A 26,726-nucleotide genomic window follows, 5' to 3' on the forward strand; every position below is an offset into this window, starting at 1 on the left:
AATTTCAGTACATTCATATTGAGACTATTTCTACGTTTTACGGTCAAATAACTCTGAAATATAATTGTTTTTATTTTATCTCTTATCATTATCATAAGATATTATTTTCTATGGTTAAATAGTGCTACAGTTGTAGTATTACAACCACTTAAGTAAGTAAAGTTTTATATTTAATCTGTTTGTATATTTGAAAATTCCTAATACATAATTCAAATCTTTATTTCAGAATGGATTTTGATAAAAAATGCATTAATTATAACATATATTTGCGTAAAACAGTTGGGTAGAAAAAAGTTATTATGACAATTGATGAGGCTAATGTTGCGACAGAAAAAATTGGAAAAAGAGTCTTTATTAGTGATACCTTTTGTGGTAAGTGTCGAATTATTTTAACAAGACCACCTATACTTAAGAACACTAAGGATTCATCTGCAGATCGAATGAGTATCGAAAGCCAGCCAATTTTGTCTCAATCCTCATCCACTACTGTTTCATCTGTGTCATCAACTGAAGATCCTTCATATGTTATTGAAGAAAAAATGGAAGAAGAATTAGAATTTGTGGAGTTAGGTTTTCCTCGAATCATTGCGACTCACAAATACTGTTGCATTTGTGGATCATCAACAAATATTACAATAGTTCCGTTTGAAGCACGCAAACAAGTGTTTTCCAAAAGACGACTTTTTATTCCCGAAGGAAATCGGTGTTGTAAAGACCATTTTATAAAAAAGCAGTTCTACGATGAAGACATTAACAATTTTCGAATTTATTCGAATACCAGTGTATTTGAAGTTCGTGATTTGAAAACATTACTTTGGCAGCTGGCTATTGGTACTGAATAATTGATAAAATTGGAGATCACTCGTTTTCAGAAAAACAGTTAGAGGTATTCACGAGCCTTACCTGGGAAAAATTGATAAAACTTCGTGAACTGTTAACGTCAATGAGAAGTTCAGTGAATCGTAATGTCATTCAAGCTCTTGTTATTTTTTTATTCAAATTACAAACCGGAAATTCGAATGCAGTAACATCTTCTGTTTTTGGATTAGTTCGGGAACAAATGGTATCCGACTACTGTAATGAAGTAATATCTTCGTTTGAAAAAGATGTTTTGCCTCAGTATTTTGGAATTAATGCTATCAGTAGGGAGACATTACTCACTAATACGTCAAATACTGCCAAAAAATTGTATCAAATAAAAGATGACCAGTTGATATTCATTTGCGATGGAACATATATTCGTCATCAAAAAAGTGAGAATAATGAATACCAAAGAAAATCATATTCTGGTCAGAAGAAAGTCCCTCTGTGCAAACCATTCACAATATGCACTACAAATGGTTTTGTTATAGATATGCTTGGGCCATATACAGCTAATATGAACGATGCTGAAATTATGAGAGTCATCTTAAATGATCCTGATGGTCTGATTAAGTTGCTGAAAAAAGATGACATTATTGTAGTTGATCGTGGCTTTCGTGATGTGATTGTATACTTAGAAGAATTAGGGTTCAAAGTGCTAATGCCTGCTCTCAAAGGAAAACGCAATCAGCTGACTACAGATGAATCAAATGAATCCCGTTTCATTACCAAAATTCGTTGGGTTGTTGAAGCAGTATATGGCGACATTAAACAGAAGTTTAGGCTGTTAGATCATAAACTGGATAATAAATTGCTTCCAAAAACTGGGGTTTTTTGTCGAATCGCTTGTTTTCTGCATAATGAATTTGGTACAAGTCTTGATTCTGATCTCGATCTTTCAGAAAAAATTATTGCTGCCATGAACTCAAAAAAAGATCAAGATAATACTTTAGCCTCGGAGGTAGAGACTAATCGTTGGGCAAGAAGAAAAGTCCCCTTTGCGATAATAACTTCAGACCAATTGACTGATTTTCCTGAATTAACGGAGCAAGAACTCAAAATTCTTTTCACAGGATCATATCAAATGTCTCAAGCTGTATCGTATTTAGCTGAGATGATGGATGAAAACGGAACAATCACATTTCATTATTTAAAAATTACCCCTAATATTATCAAGTTTGAAGTCAGATCTCGACATACTAATTCGAAGACATATCGGTGTTTTATTGAATATCAGCCAGATAAGAACGATATTTCTGGAATAACTCGATATTGTTGTGATTGTGCAAATGGTAGACGCACTGTTAGATGTTGCTCACACATTGCTGCTATCATATATTATTTATCGTACGCTCGATATTTGGCGAAAATTGTAAAACCTGCTGAGATACTTAGTCGTCTGTTCATTAGTGAAAAAGTTAGTGTCGTAGTAAATGAAGACAGCGATGAAGACTAATCTAGTTACATTTTTTATTATGATTTTTATTTTTGTTGTATCAGATTTTAAATAATTTCTAATATAGTATGAAAAAATATATAAGTATCATCTTTAAGTGTCTTTTCAATCATCATAATCCTTCTAATTACTTTAGGCAAAATATATCTTAATTTTTTTATAATAATTTTTATGTTTATTTCTGACAAGGATGTATTTTTGGTAAAAAAATATTTTCTACGCATTTTTTTGAACTAAAAAAAATATAAGTTAGTTAAAACGCGAGATTTTAGAAAAAAAATGAGTTTTTAATTTTTTTCATATTGTTCCACCACTTCAAAAAATTCAAAAAAATTCCTGAGTGTAAAGGAGTATAAAAGACATTTTCTGACGATTTTTGGTGAGTGACATATTTCACAAAGGCTAAATAAAGATTTTAATTTTCTTTCCTCCGCTAAAAATCGGCTTTTCGTTTAAGAATCATGATCATATTATTTTTTCATGTCTTAGATTCCTAAGAATTAGAAAAAAAATCATCATCAATTAATTTTGAATTTTACCATAAAAATAAAAATAAAATCGAAAAAACAGGTGTTTTTGAAAATCTCGAAAACTGTTTGAGTTAAAGAGCTAAAAATTGAGGTGAATTATTTTTATTCGACACCAAATCGATCCCCTGAGTGCGAGTCAAAAAAGCCGCGGGGGCAGATTTCCCATATTAATCCGGCTATACCCTTTGATATTGCAATAATAACATAACAATTATAATTCTTTTAAAGTAAGGAAAAAAACAGATTTTTATAATTTAAAGAAAAACAATGTATGAAAAATAAGTGGGCTATCTTGGCCAAATTGTGAAAAACAGATAATTATATTGCATTTAAATAAATAGTGAAAATAAAAGCACAAATTATAAGTTATGTTACAATTTAGGTTCCTTTATTATATACGTAACCTTAATTATGATAGCTTAACAGTAATTTGTTCGACGTTATAGCAGCTTTTAGAGGACACATGAAACTTTGCAGGTAGTCAAAAGTAAAAGTGTTATATAATATTCAGAATAAAATTGTTTCGAATAGTCTCCGCATATAAAATACTGTCAATATTGATTATTTTTTAGAATGACTATAAAAATGCACTATTTAGCAATTACTGGAGAAATTACAGACTGTGGCCATCTTTTCCGTATGGCCATAATATTCCAATTTACCATATATCATCAAGATTGTAATGAAAATTGATATTGTTTTATAAATGTGAATGATTTAATCTTATTTCCTTGATTAATTGTAATTATACAATTTTACTCTTTATAAGTCGTGAAAAATATAAAAATAATAATAATTATTTTTTATAATTATTTTTTACGTTGAAAACGTAAAAATCCTTGTTTTGCAGTTGTAAAACTATAAAATTAAATAATTATAACAGTAATAATTAGTAACGTTCTTAGGAATCAAATGTGTAGTAAAAATTAATATTATGTAAAACCAATGACAAATGATAAACCGATGAGCGTGCTATCCAACTACAGGTATGAGCGCGCAAATTCTACGCAACATTACTGGTTATCTTTGATCGGCTATAATTTAAAACTATTTTAGTCTTGACATTTTTGTGTTAAAATGTTTTGCTCCGCTTTACATTCAGAATAAGCTGTTAAAATATTACTCGGTGATTGCAAGACATCCTATATATATACATAAGGACGACGGGGGCACTTCGGCAGACAAGGTAATTCGTAAAATGGAAATATCTTTTATGTGTACATATTAGAAATTTACTTTAAATACTATAAACATGTCTTAATATATTGATGTTGCTAACAAAGTTTTATTGGCAATGGCGTCATATTAAAGTCGTAGTAGTGAAAAATGTGTTTTGCGACAGCCGAAGTAATATCTGATAGCATTTCTTTGAAATTTAAGTAAGATAAATAAGATTCTTTTTGAAAACTTTGAATGTATCGTGTCCAGTTGAATGCATTTGAAACATTTCGTGTTTACTTTTTGCTGTGTGATGTCTATTTTTATAGATCATACGTAATAATGCGTACAGTTGAGGCCGGGGCTATTAAAAAAAGCAAACGTCGAGTCGTCATTTGAACGATTTTTTTCTTTTATATTTGCATTCTGTGTACCAAAATACACAATTTAATACTTAATACGGATTAATACGGATGTAATTGCACAAAAGACGAATAGTCTGTGACTTGTTTTGAAAACCATAAAACAATAAATTTCTCTATTGTAGTGTGTAATATGTACCATGCAAGGTCTTTCCGTTAATATGTCAGTTCTCCCATTAATGTATCAATCTTAACGTCTCATGGCTTTTGTCTTTGGTTGCTGGGCAATGCGTTGCAATTAATCTATATGATTAATCTATATGATTCTCAAGAGAGCAGTTTGTGAGTACGACGTATTATCTTTAAATAAATACAATTTTCTTAATTTCAAACTCATATTTTCTGATAATAAATCCTACACTATTGTGTTTATATTTTTTTTGTTGTATGTAACATTTCTTTATAACACTACATGTCCTTTTCTTAATAAAAGAAAATCTTCACAATGGCTTTTATACATTTTTTTATTTTAAAACACAAATTTCAGAATTTTTCCGGACTATTTTCGAATTAGCCCGGGCTTGGGGCTATTCGAAATATTTGGCATTGATCAACATTTTTATATGTACTTCAAAGCAAGTATATTTCCATGTTCTATCTATACCGTCATTGTGAAAGCGAAAATTCAACCTTTCAAAACGTCTCATGTTTTTTTTTTAAATAAATATAAGACTCAGGAAACGCAAAAGAAAAAAAAGGCCTTACGAACAGCCTCAGTCTCCCTTATCATATGTAACTATTCAAATTCATATCCGTGCTCATGTGATGAAATGTTGCAGTACGTTGAAGAAACTTTTGTTGAACTTGTTGAAAAATAAGTAAAAAAGTGACTCGCTTGGTCATACGAGCTAGAACATCAATCGAGATTTTAGTGACGTAATTTTTACTGATGAATGTTCTATACAAGCATATAGTAGCTTCAAACAAATTTGGTCAATCTCAACAAGCATTTTGTTGCACTCGGTGAGACAGACACACGCGACACACGCAAGAAAAGAATTGGACCCGCGACACATAATAACTAGACGCACTTTTGTAAGACAACTCCGAACTTTATTATTCACTCTTTTTACAATTCGACAGATCGTGGAATCTAAACAAACGTCCGTTCGCAGTTTTGTGTCACGTCAAAACCAAAACATTGGCTGGGAACGCTCCTCTTCTGTCGCGCTTATCAATCGCCTCGCGCGAATCAATAATAACCGCTTCCACAGGGCGGCCATGCAACAATATAATATTTCGAGACATTTTCGAACCTTTCGGATGTCTGCACAGAAACACAGTCTTGTAGCGCGTTGCATATTTGGCACTCATGGCGCGTTTGTGTTTTTCGTATAAAAAAAAGTCAACAACAACAAATCTTTCTTCAAAATGCATCAAAGACAAAGGTTTCTTCTATTGGCTCACAAAAAATTAAGAGCAATACTTTTACCAGTTATGAATAAGGCGGATCACGCTTTTATTTAACAGACTATACTTGTAACGTCGTCACCGTTTGTGTTACTTTTTTACGGTAACGATCGTTACTTTTTTATATCTGTAACGGTAACAGTCCGTAACGGTTTTCAGTTTTCTTTGTCTATCTTACATATGAAGCATCACAGTTTTCACAAATAATTTTATAGATAAATAGTTTATTTCTTCCCTCGGGGTTTATATATATATATATATATATATATATATATATATATATATATATATATATAGTCCGCTCTTACAATATCTGTGATTTAATCTAACGCAACGCACGCCACTCCATCCAACGCACCCTCTCGCGAGTTACGCACGCCAGTTATCTCACGCCTTTCTTCTTGCCGTATCTCGCCTCCTAATCTCTCGCAATTTTCGCTTGTTTCACTACGTTCCTTTTCGCTTCCTCTCTTTAACGCATCGCATCTTCGCGCAGCTCTGTACATCGCCCATCAACCTCCTCACAATCTTTGCCCTCCATTCTCGTCTTTTCACACACCTCATTCTCTTGCTCCCATCCAACCATCCCCACTCTCTCTCCTCTCCGCTGCTTCCGTTTCCTTATCCATTCCTCCTTTCTCATTCTCTCTGAACGCTTATCCTTTCCCTCCTTTCCCCCTTCAGCCCTCTCTTCATCTCTCTCCTCTCTTTCTCCACCCTTTTCATCCATTCTTCTCCCTCCCCTTCCTCTCCTAAAATCCTGAAGGGATTTGGCCACTAGCCAACTTTCCTCTTTCTCCCCCCAGCTTCTACAACTTTCCCAAACATGTTCCCATGTTTTTTTCTCTCCTCCACATAGTCTACATTTCCTTTCCTCCTTTTTTTCCAATATCTTCTCTCATTTCGTTTCCCAGTCTAAACCTTGCTATTCTCCTCTATTTACTCTCTCCCCATCCTTTCTTCAAATATATTGGTACTCCTCTTTCTTTTATCGCTCCATACAACCTATTATACCTTGATGCTGTTATCTTTTCCAGTTCTCTTTCTCTCCTGCATTCTTCTCTCTCTCTCTTCTCTATCTCCTCCCACATAACTCCCCCCTCCTCCTCTCTCTTCCCCACTCTCTCCATCTCCATTCCTTTTTCACCAAAAAACTTCCTTCTCTTCTTCTCCCATTCTGAGATATCTTTACCTCTCTCCGCTCTTTCTCTCATTTCCTCCAGACATAGCTTTGCCAAGTCCCCCTCTCTTCCCTCCTCCAACTTTTTTTCAAAGCTCCATGCTCTCCTCGCCGCCCTCCGTCTCATCTTTTCCCTCTGCATCTCCTCTCTCACCATGTATCCCGGAGTTCTACTGTCCACCCCAACACCCATCTCAGGTATTTTTCCTCTATTCTCTCTACTCCTTTTTCTCTCCAACTTTATATTTCCGCCCCGTATTCTATTACTGTCCAAACTAGCTTGTCAAACAGCCACAGCCTCCTTCCCCAGTCATTCTTATATCTCCTTTTTCCTATCCCCCATACCTGTCCCATTATCCCTGCCGCTCTCTTTACCCTATCTTTTATCTGAGCTTCTTGTCCTCCATTCTTCTGAAATCTACATCTTAAATATGTGAACTCTTTTACCTCCTATATCTCATTTCCTTTTCACCACCATCTCATCCTTTTTTTGCCCCTTCCCTTTCTGAATCTCATTACTTTCGATTTTTCTACATTTAGTTCTAGTCCTTTCCTTTCTATGTATTTTTCTAGTCTCTCTATCATACTTTTTATTCCCTTCTCTTCCTCCGCCAACAACACCACAACGTCCGCATACATCAAGGAGTAGATTTTTTTTCCTTCACAAATAATTTTATAAATTAAATTATTTTTTGATTTTTTTGCGCTTCTCTTTATGTTTTCTTATAAATCTTTTAACCCTTAAACACACCGATCCTGTAAAATACGGAAACACATTTTTGGGTCTGGGAGACTTTTTCAACTTTGAGAAGCTACAACTTTGATTATAATCAATATTTTTCTACGATTTTTTTTTAAACAAAAGTTCAAAATCTCAAGAGTGTGACTGCACAATTGGCATTGGCAAAAAATAATTTATTGTAAAGTTATAAATTAAAAATAAGAAATTGGTCAAAAATCCACTTTTTCTTCAAAAAATCATATCTTCGCAACAAAAAACGTTTAAGGACTTTCAAATACGGCATTTTAAAGCTAGAGAGTCACACTTTCAAAATAAAATTTGGCAAAGTCATTCTTTTCAAAAAGTATAATTATGTAACATGGAAAATATGAGGTATTCTTAGGCATCTAAAAATTCACTTTAAAAAAAAAAATCATATCTTTGCTTCAAAATACTTTGAAGAACTTTACAATGCGGCGTTTTAAAGTTAAAGATTCATATTTTAAAAAAAAAGTTATATTATTGTCATTTCTATTAAAAAATGTATTTATATAACAAGGCGAATATAAGGTATTTTTGATTAAATCGTGTTTACAATTGAAAATTGAGGTGTTTCATGATATATTTCGGAAAAACTCTCTTTTCTACAGCATTTTATAGTATTCCAACTTTAAACAGAGTATATACGAGTAACATCCGTAAACCGACCTGTTCGAACGTATTATGTCCAGCTTTTTTATATAAAATACTCACAAAAAAAGTTTTACTTACACACTATATGGGTCGCATTGACCCTAACAAAACTTTGCTGCCGTGCCGTTCAAATTCTAGTTGACCAAAAAAGTTGATCAACCATATCAATCAAAAGAGGAGATTTCAAACTTTTTTTACATCTTGGTCCGAACCTCCTATCTCATTCCGTCTTCACATAGCAAGCGTTCAAAACTTCATATGGGGTCTCTCAGACACACTTACGTGTTTAAAAGTTAAGATTATTCAAACACCTATTGAAACACAGCTTTTGAAAATGAACCAAACGGTACTATCACATAATTAAATTGGAAATAAATTTTATATTGTACTAATGCTAACTGTAAAATCCCTCCTTACTCCGAAAAAAGTTAAAAATTTGTTGCAAAAATTATATCTCAGCCAGGATTCGAATCTGAATCCTCCTACTATCCGAGTTAAAAGTCTTACAAAGAGAGGGCGTGGATTTTGTGTTACCGACAGTGTAGATGCGAAGATATACCTGGATAGACATCACCAATCTGCATGTTATTACAAGATTCTTTGACTTAATATTATTATAGTGCATTCCTTAATTACAATAGCGTTATTGTTAGCATTCTATAATAGAAAGATGTAGTGCCGTCTTTGTTTTCTTGTGAATATAAGAATTGTTAAAGAAAATTGCTAAGTGGCTGTTGTTGCTTATAAGACCTCTTCCTAGCATTTGATAGTTACCTTCGTTTGCATATGCAAAGGAAAGTTATTGTTCAATGGGACTTCTTCAACCATATCACTATAATTAACACTTTTGCTCCTATCATTTATTCTTACTCTTTATTTGTATATTATTCTTAACTAAATTAACCATTCACTTGTTTCTCACACTACTTTTCACAAATGCTCAAGTTTGATGTTTGCGCGAACAAAACGCGGGAGTCTCGGACATGATGATCTGTCCACTGTCATTACACCGCCAACTAGCCGCATCATGTTGCGTTAAAGATGTATTAGTGATATCCTGAAGGCAGTTTAAATGAAGTCTTTTGGATATCTTTAGGCTGTTGTGCTCGGTGGTGGTCCAGGCACGCCATGCCGGTAGATAATTCAGGATCGTTACAGCGCCTAAGGAGTTAGAACTCGAGAAAGAGCCGCGTCGACGGGTAGGAGAGTAGACACTCTCGAGTGTTCCAACGTTAATATAAATATATTTCTTCAGTTTTTGCCCTTGTTACACTGTTATGTCACTCGTTCACTTGCTTTCCTGGAAGGCCCGGTATATATAGGTCGGCGCTTTTCATACAGCACAAAAAATGCAGCAACATTGCAACAAAGAATCGAAAGATGCTGATGGTCTTTCGGGCTTCCGGCCTGAAATACTATCGCGCTACGCCAGCTACTGCTGAGTCGCTTTCCGGTACTCGTATTTCGGCTAACCGTTGGAGCTGCATTTTGCAGGGACATGATTGGTCAAATCAAATGACAAATTTGTGGATAAATAGAGCGACCAAATTGGAAAGCGACGGAGAGTCTAACGAACAGCTGTCTGGTGTGTTACTCGCCATGCGTAACTTACACATCGAACCGGTAACACAATCCGGAGATAACCCATACAGCACAGAGAGATTGTAGGAACATTGCAGAATGATTTCATTGAAACATTGTAATATTACATATTGATTGCAAAACATTGCTGCAATATTGCTGGAAGATTGCAGCAACATTAAGATGTCCGCTTTTGGAAATATTGCATTGAAACATCCCAGCAATGTTATGAATTTTTCCACAATATTCAAATAAACATTATTACACCACATAATTCCAATGAATAAAACAATATTTTTGTAACATTTTAAAAACATTTTTCGCCAAAAAAATCTCGGGAATTTTTTTTTCGGAAATTTCCAAGCGGTCACTCATCTAAGTCGCGACTCCGGTGAACGTTGTTTGACCTCTGTGATCGGTGCGAATCAATCCCTTATGATGATCTGTGAACACTTTATGGTGATATATGCATATAACTGGTAGATCAAGTCAATATGCGTTATTGAAAAAATGAAATTTGTATAATTAAAGCACAATATTTATATAAACAAATATAAAATTACAGTTTTCTTTATTAATTTTGCAAATGCAGAATAGTATCTGGAATAACTTTTTTGTTTTTTGTTTAAATAAGAATGCAATTAGAAAATATATATCAATATAACACAATAATTAAATAAAATATGAAAAAATTTTTATTAAAAAAATAATTAAAAAATATTTGTTCATTAAGTTTGTTCATTAAGATGTAGATCTAGGTTTCTTCATATATGGACCTATTTCGTCTATTGATATGAATATTCATGTTTTTCAACAATACTATGATACACACAGCATCACTGGACCACATGCCTTTTTTTAGACGTCTTAGACATTTGAAGGATGTCTGCAGACGTCTGTGCAAAGTTGATTTGCAGTCATTTACACTCCGAAAGCCTGACTTGGATGAATCGACTTATAGTCGACATAAGGACGGTTGTGCTGTTAGGGAATGTAGAGATTCAGCGAAAAATTTAGTAACGTCGCTCGACCTTAGTTTAGTAAATGCGGATGAATAATTATGGATTAAATTATTATATTATTATACGCGAATATTCTACTGGGTACAACGAGGCGTGTTGTCTAGGTTTTCACTGTTTAATAAGTGCAATCATTATTAAACGTACTATTAACATAATATTTTTAAACTTTTAACATAATATTAAAATGTAAATAATCTTTATACAATATTTGCAGTAGACACAAATAAATATATAAATTATTTATAAAGCATTACTATAAATGTTCACATATATTACTTACCACAAATATTTTATGCATGCTTCTTTGTATACATAAAAGAAAAAGTTTTATAAAAGCTTTATTTTAATAAGTTATTACAATATTGACCAAATATTTTATATTATATTTATAATAAATAAAAAATAAATTTTTATAGTATATTTTATAAACATTTAAAAAATATATTTAGCATAAATGTGTAATATGTACGAACCACCTTCCGACGACACCCCCCCCCCCCCCCCCCCCCGTCCGAGCCGTCCGGCCGAACACTCGCCGGACGGCAAATAACGGCACATAGCGCCTAATAAAATTACCAAGACCGAGCGAGTGAGCGAACAAGCGCATTCGCGCGCTTTGTATTTCCGCGCGCATGCGCTCTTGTTCTGTCGCCGACCGCAGCCACGCTACGCGCGCGTGGCCCAAACCGAGATACTCGAGATCAAGTGATGGGGATGCTGCCTCTGGACCGTCCCGCCGTAACACTCCGCACATCCCCTCACCGTGATCCTCAGGTATATACGGCGGCAGTCGTCGGCGGAAAATCACCTTGTCCGCTTCTGGCCGGTCCGCCGTACAGAAGACAACCAGGTCGAGAAAGAGATCGAGCGCCTCGGTCTCCGTCAAGCCATTTGACTCTCGGCCTCTCCTCGACACCGTTCTGGATCCGCATCCTTACTCGCCGCAACGGGCTCAAGCAAAGTTGGGCCCAGTCAAGCCACTTGACACAGAGCGATCCTTACAGCATCCCGAATCCAGCGCTACCACGCGTAAGAGGATACAGTGCTCTGTGCCTCTACCAAGCGCAATTGGCGTGGGGTAGTGCCACCCGGCGATTGCATCACGCGGTATTAACCGCCTTGCGACGGGCGGCGCGAAATCGAATACAAAATACACGGATCCTTGTACGCGTCGCGCCTTGCCGTACCGCATCACGCGCCGCGCCTCGCAATGCGTTTTCACGGCCACAATAACAAGGCCGCCCGGGTTCCGGGAAAAGAGCTCGACACCGTTCCACGAAACGCGTCTCGCGACACAGGTGCACGTGTAAATAGTCTTGTAAATATTTATCCGTATTTCGTCCGTGAACATATTGTCACGTCCGTTTGCGCGTTTAAATCAATTACTGTAAAGATCCGCTCTAACTACCGACCGCCGGATTTATTCTTTGTATTGTTATCATTTATCGAGATTTATTTTGCACTATCACATGTATTGCTATTCAGCACGATTTATTTTGCATTGAATAAACGCTCTTATTTGTGTGAACATCAAAACCGAATCTAATTCCTTTGGTGACCCTTCGCGCCCTCGTTCCCGTGCCGATTACAGTACGTGCGCGAAGTGTGCTCGATACAAATATTGTATAAAATATTTAATCCATATATACATAAACTTCTTTCATGTACATAAAACATATATAAAACATTTATACAATATTTTTCAAAAATAAATATTGATAAATATTCTTAAACAGTTATCAAAAGTATTGTGTGCTGTATGCGGTTGCCAAAAAATAATTAGGTGTTGATTAGGGACGTCATTTTGGTATTGGTGAATTTTCTCTATATAATTAATAGTAAACTGTATAAAGATTTTAACAAAACGTAATGGATTTTACATGTACTTTTAAGAATAAAAACTTTTATGTCCTAAATTTATTAAAAGTAATTAAGAAAGTAAATTTCAAAAATAAATTAAAATTAATACTGTTATTTTTATTAATACTTTCACAATAAACTACGAAAGTGATCACAAAATGCATGATATTTTCAAATTTTACAATCCTCGGTTATCTTAAATTAATTATTTATTAAAATTTTGATACTTTTTTACTTTATAATGATTAACAAAGATTTTTTATGTTTAATAAAATTTTCGCACGATGACTAAAAAAAATTTATTTACATTTATTCTATAAATATTATAACAAAGAACTGTTAAACTGCTGTCTCACGTTGTGGGTTTCTTATAATGACTGTACATAAATGTCAGACAAATCTACTAAACCCTACATATTAAATTCAAAAAATCCCATAAAGTCCAAGTTGCCCTATTCTCTTCTATACATGGTGTGTGTGTTAAAAATAAGATCAAACTTTTGTAATAATACATCAATTAGTATACGGAACGTATTCCAACATGTAGGATTGGCTAGCGACAACTTTCGCAAACATAACGTCACAGTTTAAGCATACCCAGTTATGACAGTAAGTGTGAGTACTTTTATTATCATCTTCAAGTCATGTGGTATGCCGCCATATTGTTAAATGTACCGGCACTATGATTCAAATAAACATATATAATAAAAAAGTAATTTCCTAAATTCAAGAATTGTATGGGGTTGAAGTCTGTTTCTCAAATTGTTTAAAAACATCAACTTAAAATGATCACCACAAACTAATTAAACAAGCAAAAATTATTTATAAGCATAACGTAAAGTTGTAAATTGAGGTTACGTATAATATTCTGGACGCGGCCATGCTGTTAGATGTATAAATTCACACATGCGCACTAATGTCAAACGATTAAGTGTCCCAACTAGGTATGGTTAGACTGTGGTAACGCTGTTTGTCACGTAACTTTGTCACTGTTAATATTCGAGCTACAACATCTGGGGAATGTTCTCCAACAATAACATGTTTGTGTTAAATTTTTCTTCAAACTCGATAAAATTAAAAAAAAAAAACTTTTTTAATTTTTGTTAAACTTTTGATGATAGGTTAGAACACATGTTTACCTCAGCCGTTGTACCCCAAATACTTAAGGAGTTTTCGAGTGCAGTAGGTTTTAACCTAGTATATGGCGAATTAATGACGTCACATGTTTTATTTTAAGTTCTCATTGGATGATTCCAGCATACGGTGTCATTAATTTGACTCGGAGTGGTTTAAAACCCACTGCACTCGAAAACGCTATTACAGTGCGCAAGAAGCTTGTGAAAATCGCTAAAAAATGTATCTAAATATATACATATACAATGTTCCGAAATTCGCGAATCAAAATACTACAGCAAGAAAGTTCTTAAAAGAATAAGTTATAAAAGTATTTTCCATTTTTTCTTCCGAGCAATAATTTTGAGATATAAAAGTTTTAAATTGGCCACTTGTCTAGATTACAATTAAATAGAACTTGTCCGTGAATCGCGCGTCGACAGTGTTAGTGATCGAGCACTTCATGCGTTAATTAAGAGGCGCGGTCGCGTCTCGTGCCAATTCAAAAAAAAAAGCGAGAAAGACCGACGCCTCTTTTACGCGAGTCAGCGAGTTCAAGCATAACGAGATTATCAGATCTCAGCAACGGCTGAACCGATCAAGTTCAAAGTCGTCTCATTCGATAGCTTGGGAAAAATTGCATATATAAAAGTGTTTTTACTTTTTCTCTCCGTGCCGTACGAGCGGAGATATCGCGATGCAAATTCTAATCTCTACATTTTTCTGTAAGATACGTCTCCTTGGTCGTCGCCCTCAGGAATTCTCTCTTTCACATTTTCGACACAGTGTAGCGCTCGCTACTACACTATCAGCATCTATGCGGTCACGTGATGCACCATGTGATGTGCATCACGTGACCGCGATCATGATTGTGCGTATGACAGGTTTCCTAACCTGTAACCTGAATCGTTAATAATATCTCGGTTTGCGGGGCAAACGATACATTTTTCTGCCGAATTCTTTCGCGTGGTGCAAAAATGCGTTGAATAAGCCTATTATTAATGAATATGTGCAATTAAAAATATATATTTTGCATTAACTAGAGTCAATATTATTATATATTATACTCCTACGAGTGTTACGTATAAAATTTTTCGAGTATCATAAGAAGATATGATTTACAAAGTGCACATGAATATGGTAATGAAACGAGGTTAATTAGATCGGATGCACCTTATTAAATCTATTTTTATCTTTCTATCTTTCTCCAATGCATATTTACCTTTCTCAGCAAAAATGTAGTTTGCTTTCTCAGGTCAGCCTCTAAGTCATGCTTTTTTAATTCTAGCGTTAATGTAAATGTATATTTTTAATGAATTGACACTTGTTTCAAACGTCAATCATTCAAAATATACATTTACATTATGCTAAAGTTAAAAAAGTATGACTTAGAGTAGACCTGAGAAAAAGCAAACCACATTTTTGCTGGGAAAAATGTGCATTGGAGAAAGATAGAAACATAAAAATAAATTTAATAAGGCTCATGCAATCTAATTAGCTATGTTTCATTATCATATTCATATGCACTTTGTCAATCATATCTTATGACACTTGAAAAATTTTATACGTAGCATTCGTAGGAGTATAATATAATATTGACTCTAGTTAATGCAAAATATATACTTTTAACTGCATATATTTATTAATAATACACTTATTCAACACGTTTTTGTACGAGACAAACAAATTCGGCTGAAAAAAGTGCATAATATATAATCTTGTCTATACAAGAGACATATTATTTATTGTGGATGGGAGTTGAGGTTAATTATATTCACGTAAGCAGTTTTTGATTTGCTTGGTGTATATATATATATATATATATATATATATATATATATATATATATATATGTGTGTGTGTGTGTGTGTGTATGTGTGTGCGTGTGCGTGCGTGTGTGTGTGTGTGTGTGTGTGTGTGTGTGTGTGTGTACACACACACATTATAATCTTACTTGTAAGTTGAAATCATGACATCACAAAAAATAAATATATTGCTTAACACTACAAAAACGCGTGATAGTACAAAATTACCTTTTCAAAAAAAGGTAAAAAGAGGTGCCAATTCATGTGTGTGCGCACGCACCTTATCTATAATTTTTTTTAAAAACTCAAGTGGTACTATTTTTTAATTCAACCTAAATGTATTTTTTCCAAAAAAATGTATGAAATCTTTAAATTGCGCAAATTATAAAGAGAATATATTGCTGCTTGAAATAACTGTTGTACTATTTTTAACGAATAAAATGCAAGTGATAGTATATTTATTTTTTAAGTAAAACCCAAGTAGCGGTATTTTTAATTCCTTTTTAAATAAAATTCAAGTAATACTGTTTGTGTATTTTTATTGAAACATTTTTCTGTTCTAACCTAAATGGATGTACTTAATTTAAAAAAGTTTCAATAAAATATGTAACATTTAATCTCAAAGAATTAAACAGAAATGAGAATGTTTTATTAAAATAAAAAATTTTTAAACTACAAAAATTTGCGCTGCTGTTTTACATTTTATTTAGATTATAGTTAGACATTTAGCAGCGCCAATTTTTTGTAGTTTAAAAATTTTTTATTTTAATAAAACATTCTCATTTCTGTTTAATTCTTTGAGATTAAATGTTACATATTTCATTGAAACTTTTTTTAAATTAAGTACCATTCCACTTAGGTTAGAACAAAAAAATGTTTCAATAAGAATACACAGACAGCATCACTTGAATTTTATTTAAAAAGGAATTAAAGATACCGCTACTTGGGTTTTACTTAAAAAATAAATATACTATCACTTGCATTTTATTCGTTAAAAATAGTACAACAGCTATTTCAAACAGCAATATATTCTCTTTATAATTGGCGCAATTTAAAGAGTTCATACATTTTTTTGGAAAAAATACATTTAGGTTGAATTAAAAAATAGTACCACTTGAGTTTTAAAAAAAAATTATAGATAAGGTGCGCGCGCATACACATAAATTGGCACCTTTTTTTTTTTTTTGAAAAGGTAATTTTGTACTGATTGATATTAGACCTTAGTACTATTAAACAAATGTGCGTAATACGCGTAATATATCGTGTTGCGTATAACATTTGTTCCGAATAATTTATTAATGCTATAAATAAATATAACAAATAAAGTAAATTCACAATTTATCGGAATTTTTACTACATATTATTAAATTGTATACAACAATATTAATGAGAAAACTCTATAAGATTTGAATAGTTACAATTAAAAATTATGTAAATACGTGTCATTATTTTATTACAATAGTTTTATAATTCTTTTAATCTTACACCTTTTATTTTCTTTTTCTTTTTTGTTTTTAATTAAACTAAAAATTTTATTAATTATTTCTTTCTTATCATTCACAAACAATAATTTTATTATAATGTTATAATACAATACTTTACACACAATAATGACGAATAATATATTTAAATTGTATAATTATCTTGTAATATATGTTTAAAATGACGTCCACCGGTTTCGCTGCAAGCGGACGTAAGTTCTTAGAATTTCCTTGTTGTGGAGTATCAGTATTACTGCATCATTATTCGTCCTACCATTTCATTATTATTATTACAGTAATTTATGTTTGAATTATTTGACATAATTTTACGCAATTATGAATTGAAAATTTAATAATAGTTAATTGAACGCATGGATAAATCATTACAAAAATTTACGATAAAAGAAGAATTGTCGAGAATTGAAAAAGAGAGACAAGGAAAAGTAAAGATTTCTGATAAGCTTTTGTTAGTGTATCAGATGCATTCTTAAATACATTTCCGTGTAGATATTGTGCACTTAAAAAAGCAACCAACGTTAATTAAGCAAACAATTAAAATAGTTCTCCATCAGTGCTTCGAAAAAATCTATCTTGTATGTTTTAATATTTGAGAGAGATGCGACTAATTTGAAGAGATAATTGCAAGAACTTTCGTCCGCTTGCATCGAAGCAGGTGAACATCATTTTAAATAACTTATTACAAAAGAATTATACAATTTAAACATATTGTTCGTGATTATTATGTGTAAGGTATTATAACATTATATTATAATTATTGTTCGTGAATGATAAAGAAGAAATAATCAATAAACTTTTTAATTTAATTAAAAACTAAAAAAAATAGAGTGTAAAATTAAAAGGATTATAACCATTGTAATAAAACAATGACATGTATTTATGATTTTTAATTGCATTATTTAAATCTTGTTTAAGTTTCTCATTAATATTATCGTATACAATTTAATAATGTGTAGTGAAAATTCCGATAAATTGTAAATTTATTTTATTTGTCACATTTATTTATAGCATAAATGAATTTGGAACATTTGTTATACGCAACACGAGATATTATACAATATTACGCACACAATTGTTTATCTAATGTCAGTGAACGCATAAAGTGCGCGTAAAGTTTCCATTTAATCATAATTTACAATGGGCCAGTTTAAAACTTTTATATCTCAAAAATTATTCCTTGGAACGAAAAATGGAAAAGTACTTTTATAATTTAGTTTTGTAAGAACTTTTTTGCTGTGATATTTTGATCCGCAAATTTTGGGACACTCTGTGGGTGTGTGTGCGTGCATGCGTGTGTGTGTGTGTGTGTGTATGTGTGTGTGTGTGTATGTGTGTAATATATAAATTGAATTTTATTGTATAATTTTATTATGTAATGTAGGCAATGACAATGGAACAAATTGAAAAAACCGCGCTAAACGTGCGAAATACGTGTACGTCGAAATCTCATGCAGACCCTGGTAAGTTATGTATTGAATTTTACTTTGTAATGCTTATAATCATTCGCAATATTATGATTCAGCATTAATTGTAGCTTGCCGTTTTTATGTTTGTTAATCTTTCCCGTTGCCCATGATTCTGTAATACCTCGAATCTTCGTTATACTATATCTCTGAACAGAAAGGATATTTCTTTTATATCATAATATTAATACTTTAGAGTTAGATAAAGATGATAAACAAGGCCTGAATCAAAAATAATTTATTTTATATAATAATTAATAATAAGTAATTATGATTTTTTCAAGAAATTGTATTGCAAGGAATAAGTGCTTTGAACAAAAAATCTCAATTTTTTTCAACTTGAAACAAAAAAAAACAAATAAGAGAAGGGTGGATTTTTTAATTTCAACTTGAAGCAAAAAAAAATAAATGAGGGAAGGGTTTAGTGAACCTTTTAGACTAACAAAAAAATAATGTATATTGTATCGCAGACCTACCGTACCACCCTTTGATTATATAACCATAGACTGTCAATTACCCGTACTTTTCCTATTCTTACATTGCTTCGCTATATCTTCACTATAACGTGCGCCTCTGATGGCTAAATGGTAGAAAATTGAAACACAAAGTTTCATTTCTTTTCTTTTCTTGCACATTTTATTTATGTATTACAAGTGGTTTTGAACTTTGCTAACGAGGGAACCGTACGAAGTTGACACACGAATTTCGTGAAAAAAAGAATATCTGCGTCTAAGTCTACTTAAACTGAAACATGTGTGATAGGTCTAATTTTTCGCTAGCCCATTTGAAAAAAAAAAATGGAAGATTGAATAAGTTAGCGCGCGCGTAATAGGTCTATTATATTGTTGACTTTTTTTATTTTGTTGGTTGTAATGTATGTAAAATACGGATTACAGAAATTATTGTTATATATAATGTTTTATTAATGTCAACTTTGCCTTTGAATGTACGACAAATAGATCACATACGCATTGTTGATGTCAAATGTTTTAGAATAGTTTGAATCTTCTTACAATCAAAGTTTGTTCATACACGTAAATAGCGAGCCCGACTGCGAAGGCAAGATCAAAATACTCTTTGTTTTGATTTCATGGATTGTGATTTTGTCATGCTACATATGTCGAAATACTATAAATATTGCTGCCGCTGTAGGTGAGCATTGTGTGTGTGTGTGTGTGTGTGTGTTTTACCTTTCTGTGTTACTAGTATTCTATTGTTTTTATTTTCTTTTTGTTGCTACGTGCAGTGTGTACGTAATGTCGGCTTGCAATATTATCGCCGCCTTTATTACTGCCTATGGTGTTAATATTAAGGAAGCAACTAAACTTTTTCACGAAGACCGACGCATATTTAATCACATTAAAGATATTTTCGATTTACTTATAATTATGACCCAGTGCAAGAGGATGTAGCTTTCATTGTTGTTCTAGACGATAACGACTTTGTTGAAGAGCCACCACTAAAAAAACGTGCTATCAGTGGAAATGAAGACGATGACTTCAATGAAGACCATTCTTTACTGTTTTGTGAGAGACGAGGTGGACCACAAAAATCAGTTGAAGATTAAAAATTCTTTTGGATATGCACAAAACAATCAAAGGGTTGAATTATGCACAACAAAAGTTTAAAAAGACTTACGAAGACAAATTGATCAAATTGTTAAACACGTCGAAAACGACGGAAAAATGAGAAAATGCGCAATGATTTGACTTTATGTTTTAAAGCAATTCACGGATGCGCGAATGAATTATTTTCAAGTCAACAAAAACATATCTGCAGCGTTGTATTAGTAAAGGTCAGAAGATATATCAGCCGAAAAACACTCTCGATAGCGAGTCCTATTTGGATAAACTTAAGAACAGTTTAAACATTCGTTTCCGGAAAGTGACGAAGTGGGTGAACAAAACTTATAAATATGATGAAGAAGAACTAATCAAATCTGCTAAAAATTTCGTCAATTCTATCAATGTACTACAACAAGCAGAAAATATTTTAGATGTAAACGTATGGAATTCAGATCAATCACGCTTTGAGTACGAAATGGCAACGTTAAGAAGCTATGACTATCGAGGAGTGAAGAACGTGTTAGCTACTCTGGTTAGCCAAAACAGCTTTACACACTCACATACTGTTCAATATCATATTTCAAAAGCAGGAAAAATAGGAAATTTATGTTTAATTGTTTTTCAAGAAACTAAAAGCCAATTTGGTCCTCAAGTGCAAGAAATGGTTTATGAATTTATGGACATTTTCAAACACGTAGTAATTGATTGTTCATCATCCGGAAAAATGGGTATTGCACACATTCGCAATTGGTTTCAAAATGTTTTCGAGCCACAATTGAATGAGGAAAAGAATTACCTGTGATTTTGGATTCTTTTGACGGACAAGGCAAAACTGCTAAATTGACTACGTTAACTAGTAAAAATATGAAAATTGAGTACATTCAAAAACGAACAACTCATCTTTATCAGCCTTGTGATCTTGGACTTTTTAGACAGCTTAAAGCTCTGATTTGGCCTATGGTAAATATATGTTGCGCCAAATATTTGACTAGCAAATCAAAACTAAAACCTAACAACTGATTATTTATCGTCATTTGCCAAACATTAGCTCATAATCAACTGCTGATTGTTTTGTGCCTATGTTAAACATGCCTGGCAAACAGGGGGTTTTTCAGTTACCGAACCCGTTGAACATTTTTTAACTGTGACATAAATCAATTTTAGCAAATTGACTGGCAAAAAGTGTGAAGCAGAAAATTGTTCGACTTTTTCTTTCATAAGATGTACTCACTGTTCTATAACATTGTGCTATTCACATTCTGTTTATAAATTTCATTACCATGTCATTAATGATGAAGAAGATCCATACCGTAGTAGGATAAAAACGCTATTTAAAAAATTTTATGATGCTGAAGAACATGAGAAGGAAACTGTGTGATTGTAATGTTTATTTTACGAGTTTAGAAAACGTGATATTTTTTACAAGAATTTCTGTTTTGTTATGATAAGCGTTCACTGTTAAGTTGTGATACAAACTATGATTTATAAAGAAAATGCAATACTTTACCCAAGTATTTTTTGTTATTTATCCTTTGTAACCTTGTTTGCCATACGTCCAACGGCAAAGTTGACACTAATAAAACACATATAATAATAAATCTTTGTAGTCCGTGTTTTACATACATTACAACCTATTCTGCTCAATCAACAAAATAAAAAAGGTCAACAATATAATAGATCTACTACGCGCGCGCTAACTTACTTAATCTTCCATTTTTTTTTCACGAAATTGGCTAGCGAAAAATTAGACCTATCACACACGTTTTAGTTTAAGTAGATCTAGACGCAGATATTTTTTTTTCACGAAATTCTTGTGTCAACGGTTCCCTCGTAATAAAACAACGCTATGTCATGTCATATTTCATCTCTCTTTTTTCCTATTTTACTAGCAAAATGCAACTTCGTGTTTCAATTTTTTGCTATTTAACGGTCGCAGGCGTGCATTATGTTGAAGACAGCGTGAAATGGCCAACTCGCAGTCCATAATTATATAGTCAAAGGTACCACTTGCTAATGGCAGAGATCATATAGACGAAAATTCAATACCAAAATGTTGAGGTTACAATAAATGCGATTATTTGTTTAACGATGATACACGCTTTTAACTGACGCTCTCTATAATTTTAACGAAATTTAATTGTTTTACATATTTTTACTAATATAAACATTAGCAAAATACTGGATTTTTAATTCATTGACAAGAACTCATTGTCAAACGTGTTTTTTTTTCATATTTTCGTATTATATAAATGATTCAATTAAAAGGGACCCTGAGGATCTAAGGTCGAAACATTGTTATTAATTTTAATAAACACATTTTACCAGAAAGTCGACTGATATTTGAGTTATTATGATTTTGCCACTGGTCACTATAAATAATATCTGTCAAATAAAGTATGTCATGAATAAATAGATAATCTCTTTTATGTCTTAATCAATATTATTAAATTATTTTTTTACTGATGTGGTAGGATAATAAAAAATGAACACATTAGTAAAAACGTTTTCTACGTTGGTAGCTTATACAAAGATAACTTGAATAATAATTTTATTTTTGACATCACTTTTTACAAAATACAATTATGATCAAAGTATTAAAGTCAGTCTAATGAAAACGAGGCAGACTGTATAACGAGCATGGCATGAACGTTGGTAACTTTTTTCGGCGTTTATGGACGCGATCTCTATGGGGAATTAGGGGAGAACAAGGTCCGTGGATTGGCGTTGGAGGGGAAGGAAGGTCGTTGCATCCACTTCAACGATGTGGAACGAAAATGGCGGCGGCCATACTTTTACTGCACACTCGCTCACTCACACAACTAATAGCTGTAGTACCTTACTATCTACGTACATACACTAACACTGACTCGCTGTCTCGAAAATGGCGGCTATGCAACGACCTTCCTTCCCCTCCAACGCCAATCCACGGACCTTGGGGGAGAACGGCACGAATCTTCACCACTGTGTCACTTGTTTGTTAGACGTGCTCGAAGTGAGATCAGCGCATCGTGTGTGTGTCCAACATCACTATGGAGGTCGGAAAGAAGAACAACGAGGTGCAATGCGGTTTTTGACTGTAAAAGGGGTGTCAGGTAGTGCAATTCAGACGGAATCCGATAGCGCACAGTGCGATAGCCCATCAACCAATCATCTCGACTTATTTAACGTAACTAACAAAAAAACTCTAGGCATCACCTAACCGCTGTAAGTAGTGGTGTGTTATTGGTATCCGCCCATGCAATTTATGCCCAAATGTCTGGTGTATATTGCGAATACAGTATGTCACGTGCGCGTATGTTTGCGTGGAATAAGCGAATTCGAGAAAATCGTTTAATTCACGCAAACACACGCGAACGTGACATACTGTGTTTGCCATACACAGCAGACATTTGGGCATGAATTGTACTTTCTGACACCTCTTCTGCACTCAAAAACCGCACTACACCTCGCTGTTGTTCTTTCCCGACCTTCATAGTGATGTCGGACGCACACACGACGCGCTGACCTCATTTCGAGCACGTTTAACAAACAAATGACACAGCGATGAACATTCGCGCCATTCTCCCCTAATTCTCAATAGAGGTCATGTTCATAAACACACAGAAAAGAGTTACCAACGTCTGCGCCATGCTCGTTATACAGTCTGTCTTATTTTTATTTGACTGACTCTAATACATACACGTTATTTCGCAAAGTGTGTGCAGAATTTATTATCACAAGATTAAGTATGTACCAATATCAGCATTGCATACGAGTTGTTAGAACATTAATGCAACAAATATTTGTAAGATAAAATATACTGTGTTTTTGAATCAAAAACATGAAAATTTATTTATGCATGCACACACGCGCGCATGTGTACACACACACACACACACACACACACACACACACACACACACATATATATATCAATTTATATTCTTCTATTAATCATTACATTTGATATGTTCTTAAATCTTATTGTTTGTTGCGGAATAGAACATGTCTCAGTGGTTAAAGTAACTATAACCATATGGCTTGAGTTTTATCTCTATAAGAAGTGTTATTTTTTGTAACAAATTTTTTACAATAATTAACGGGAAAAGAATAACAGTATAAATGAATAATGCATATTGTACATAACATTTGAGTACTAATTGTTGAGTAGAAAATTTCAATGTTGATGTATTATAATATTACCGTTAGTGTTTATATATTGGGATAATACGACTTTATGTTAAATTTTACTATAATGTTAAATATCAACTTTTTTGTCTTTCCTCTGCAGGAGCTGTCGCAGGAATACAAAATGGCGTATTTCCAGATGACAATAAACCTTTGAAATGCTATACACTATGTGTAATGAAGACAATGCGAACTGTAAGAGAAAAAAATGATAGTACTGAATATAACAAAAATATATAATTATGAAGACAATTCAATACCCCCATAGCAAGAAACTTCACAATATGTTACAATAAGCTCACAAAGTCACAAGTAAAGTTATGATGTCGCTGTGAGATTATCAGAAGATAAGCGTGATATCATTATTATCTTATTTTATAATGTTAAGTTTATGTTACAGCAATAACATAACGTAAGATGCAAACTTTTATCATATTCTCAATGTTAATGTTACATCATCATAATATGAAATGTAACATTTCATCATGCAAGCTGTATATCACATACACATATTGTTAGGCAATACTAAAAGAGACGGTACTTCTCATCGATTTAGCTTAAGCTTTATTATCTTGTTTATTTTATTGAGTTGTCAGAAAAGTCATGACGCATTTTTGCAACAGAAGGCTCTAGTTTCTTTTTAGAAATATTAGTCATTTGCATCTATGTTATTATTATGTCATTTGACAGTTTACAATTCTAGTTTCATTCTAAAAAAAAGAGCGATTTAGTTGATTTTGAAAATTTTATATCAAGTTGAAGATGGAAGACTAAACTGTGCATTTTTGCCATATATTATTGTTTGTACTTCCGTAAAGGAAAAAATGCGCGTCAAGCTTGTGAACACACTTCGAGTATAAGCTTGCCGGGATAGTGATAAACGCGGTAAAGGGAAGCAGGGCAAACTCGGCTTCACATATGCGTAAACGAATATTTCCGAGTCTAATCGAATCGAATGGTCCTATGGCTCATAAAGCTATGGCCGTTTTTCCCCTTACGTCGATTATCACACCCTTCCTTATCTCAGATAATAGTTTATGCTTGGTCTATAGCTTCCTAAGTCTATGCTTGTGAAAAGTTGCGTAAGTTTATAGTGACAATGCAGTGCCCAAGGACTTTGATTTTGTCCATGGGAAAATTTTCTAAACTGAGAAGTCACCACTTTCTACATACCCGCAGTTCATGATTAATGAAACGACTAGAGCTTATTGGTCGTTACGTTAATCATGAACTGTAAGTATGTAGAAAGATAGCGACTTCTCAGTTTGGAAAATTTCCCCATGGACAGAATCAAAGTCCTTTGTACAAGAACGTCAGTGCCAACAATGATTCATGAAATTCTGTGTTGGTGATTTTGAACTTGACATAAAATCTCCAAAATTAACTAAATCGCTCAATTTTTTTTTAGAATAAAACTAGAAATGTAAACTGTCAAATGACATAATAATAACAAAGATACGAATGACTCTACTTCTAAAAATAAACTAAAGCTTTTTGTTGCAAAAATGCGACGTGACTTTTCCAATAATACATATTAGAATGTAAAAGTAAAAAAATCATTGGTCTCAAGCAGGTAAAAAGTTATAAAGTGTAAAAGAACGACACTTGTGAGGTTAGGAAATCTGTCACACCGACGGGTTAGAAAGACATTGAAAACATAGGCTTGTTTTCTATTCCTGCACTAGACTGCACTGGAACGTTCCTTCTTGCTTTCGCTAACTTTAAAACATCTATCTATTTCATTTTAAGTGTACACTTATTTAGAGAGTTCAGGAACAGAAAACAAACGGCATGTAAATTATTAGTGTCCCTAGAAGTAAAGAGTATGGGGGTATATTCCGAACGGTGTTAGTTTGGCTTATTTCTTTTCGAAAAGTTTGCAACCATGTAACTAAACGGAGAAGTGTTCCACACTCATCGTTTAATCTGCAATGATCTGCAAACATTGTAATAAATCGTGGACGCTGTGTTAAATCAGAAAAAGATGTCAAAAATGTACTCTTTAGAAATACAAGATGATAATGAAACTTACAATTTTTTGGTGCTAAAAGGTATTAACGATTTAGCTCATAGTGGTAAATATTGTAATAAATTTTTACAAAAAAAAATTTTCTTATAATTTGTAACTTTTCAAATCCATCATACGTAGAAAAATTTTTAATTATGCGAAAACAAAAATATCCTAAGTTATTTAATAAAAGTAAATTTACAAAATCTGTA

General features: G+C 33.0%; 1 protein-coding gene across 1 annotated transcript in view; it reads left to right on the forward strand.

Annotated features, from left to right (window-relative positions):
• LOC113005639 (general odorant-binding protein 72) overlaps positions 1-26,726 on the forward strand; it is a 162,494-nt gene that overhangs the window by 23,248 nt on the left and 112,520 nt on the right. The window contains exons 2-3 of the mRNA XM_039454596.1: positions 18,693-18,771; positions 24,610-24,701. Of these exons, the coding sequence (XP_039310530.1) occupies positions 18,693-18,771; positions 24,610-24,701 (171 nt within the window). The remainder of the gene's footprint in view (positions 1-18,692; positions 18,772-24,609; positions 24,702-26,726) is intronic.

This window comes from Solenopsis invicta, chromosome 10 (genome assembly GCF_016802725.1).
Source record: "Solenopsis invicta isolate M01_SB chromosome 10, UNIL_Sinv_3.0, whole genome shotgun sequence".
Lineage (NCBI taxonomy): Eukaryota > Metazoa > Arthropoda > Insecta > Hymenoptera > Formicidae > Solenopsis > Solenopsis invicta.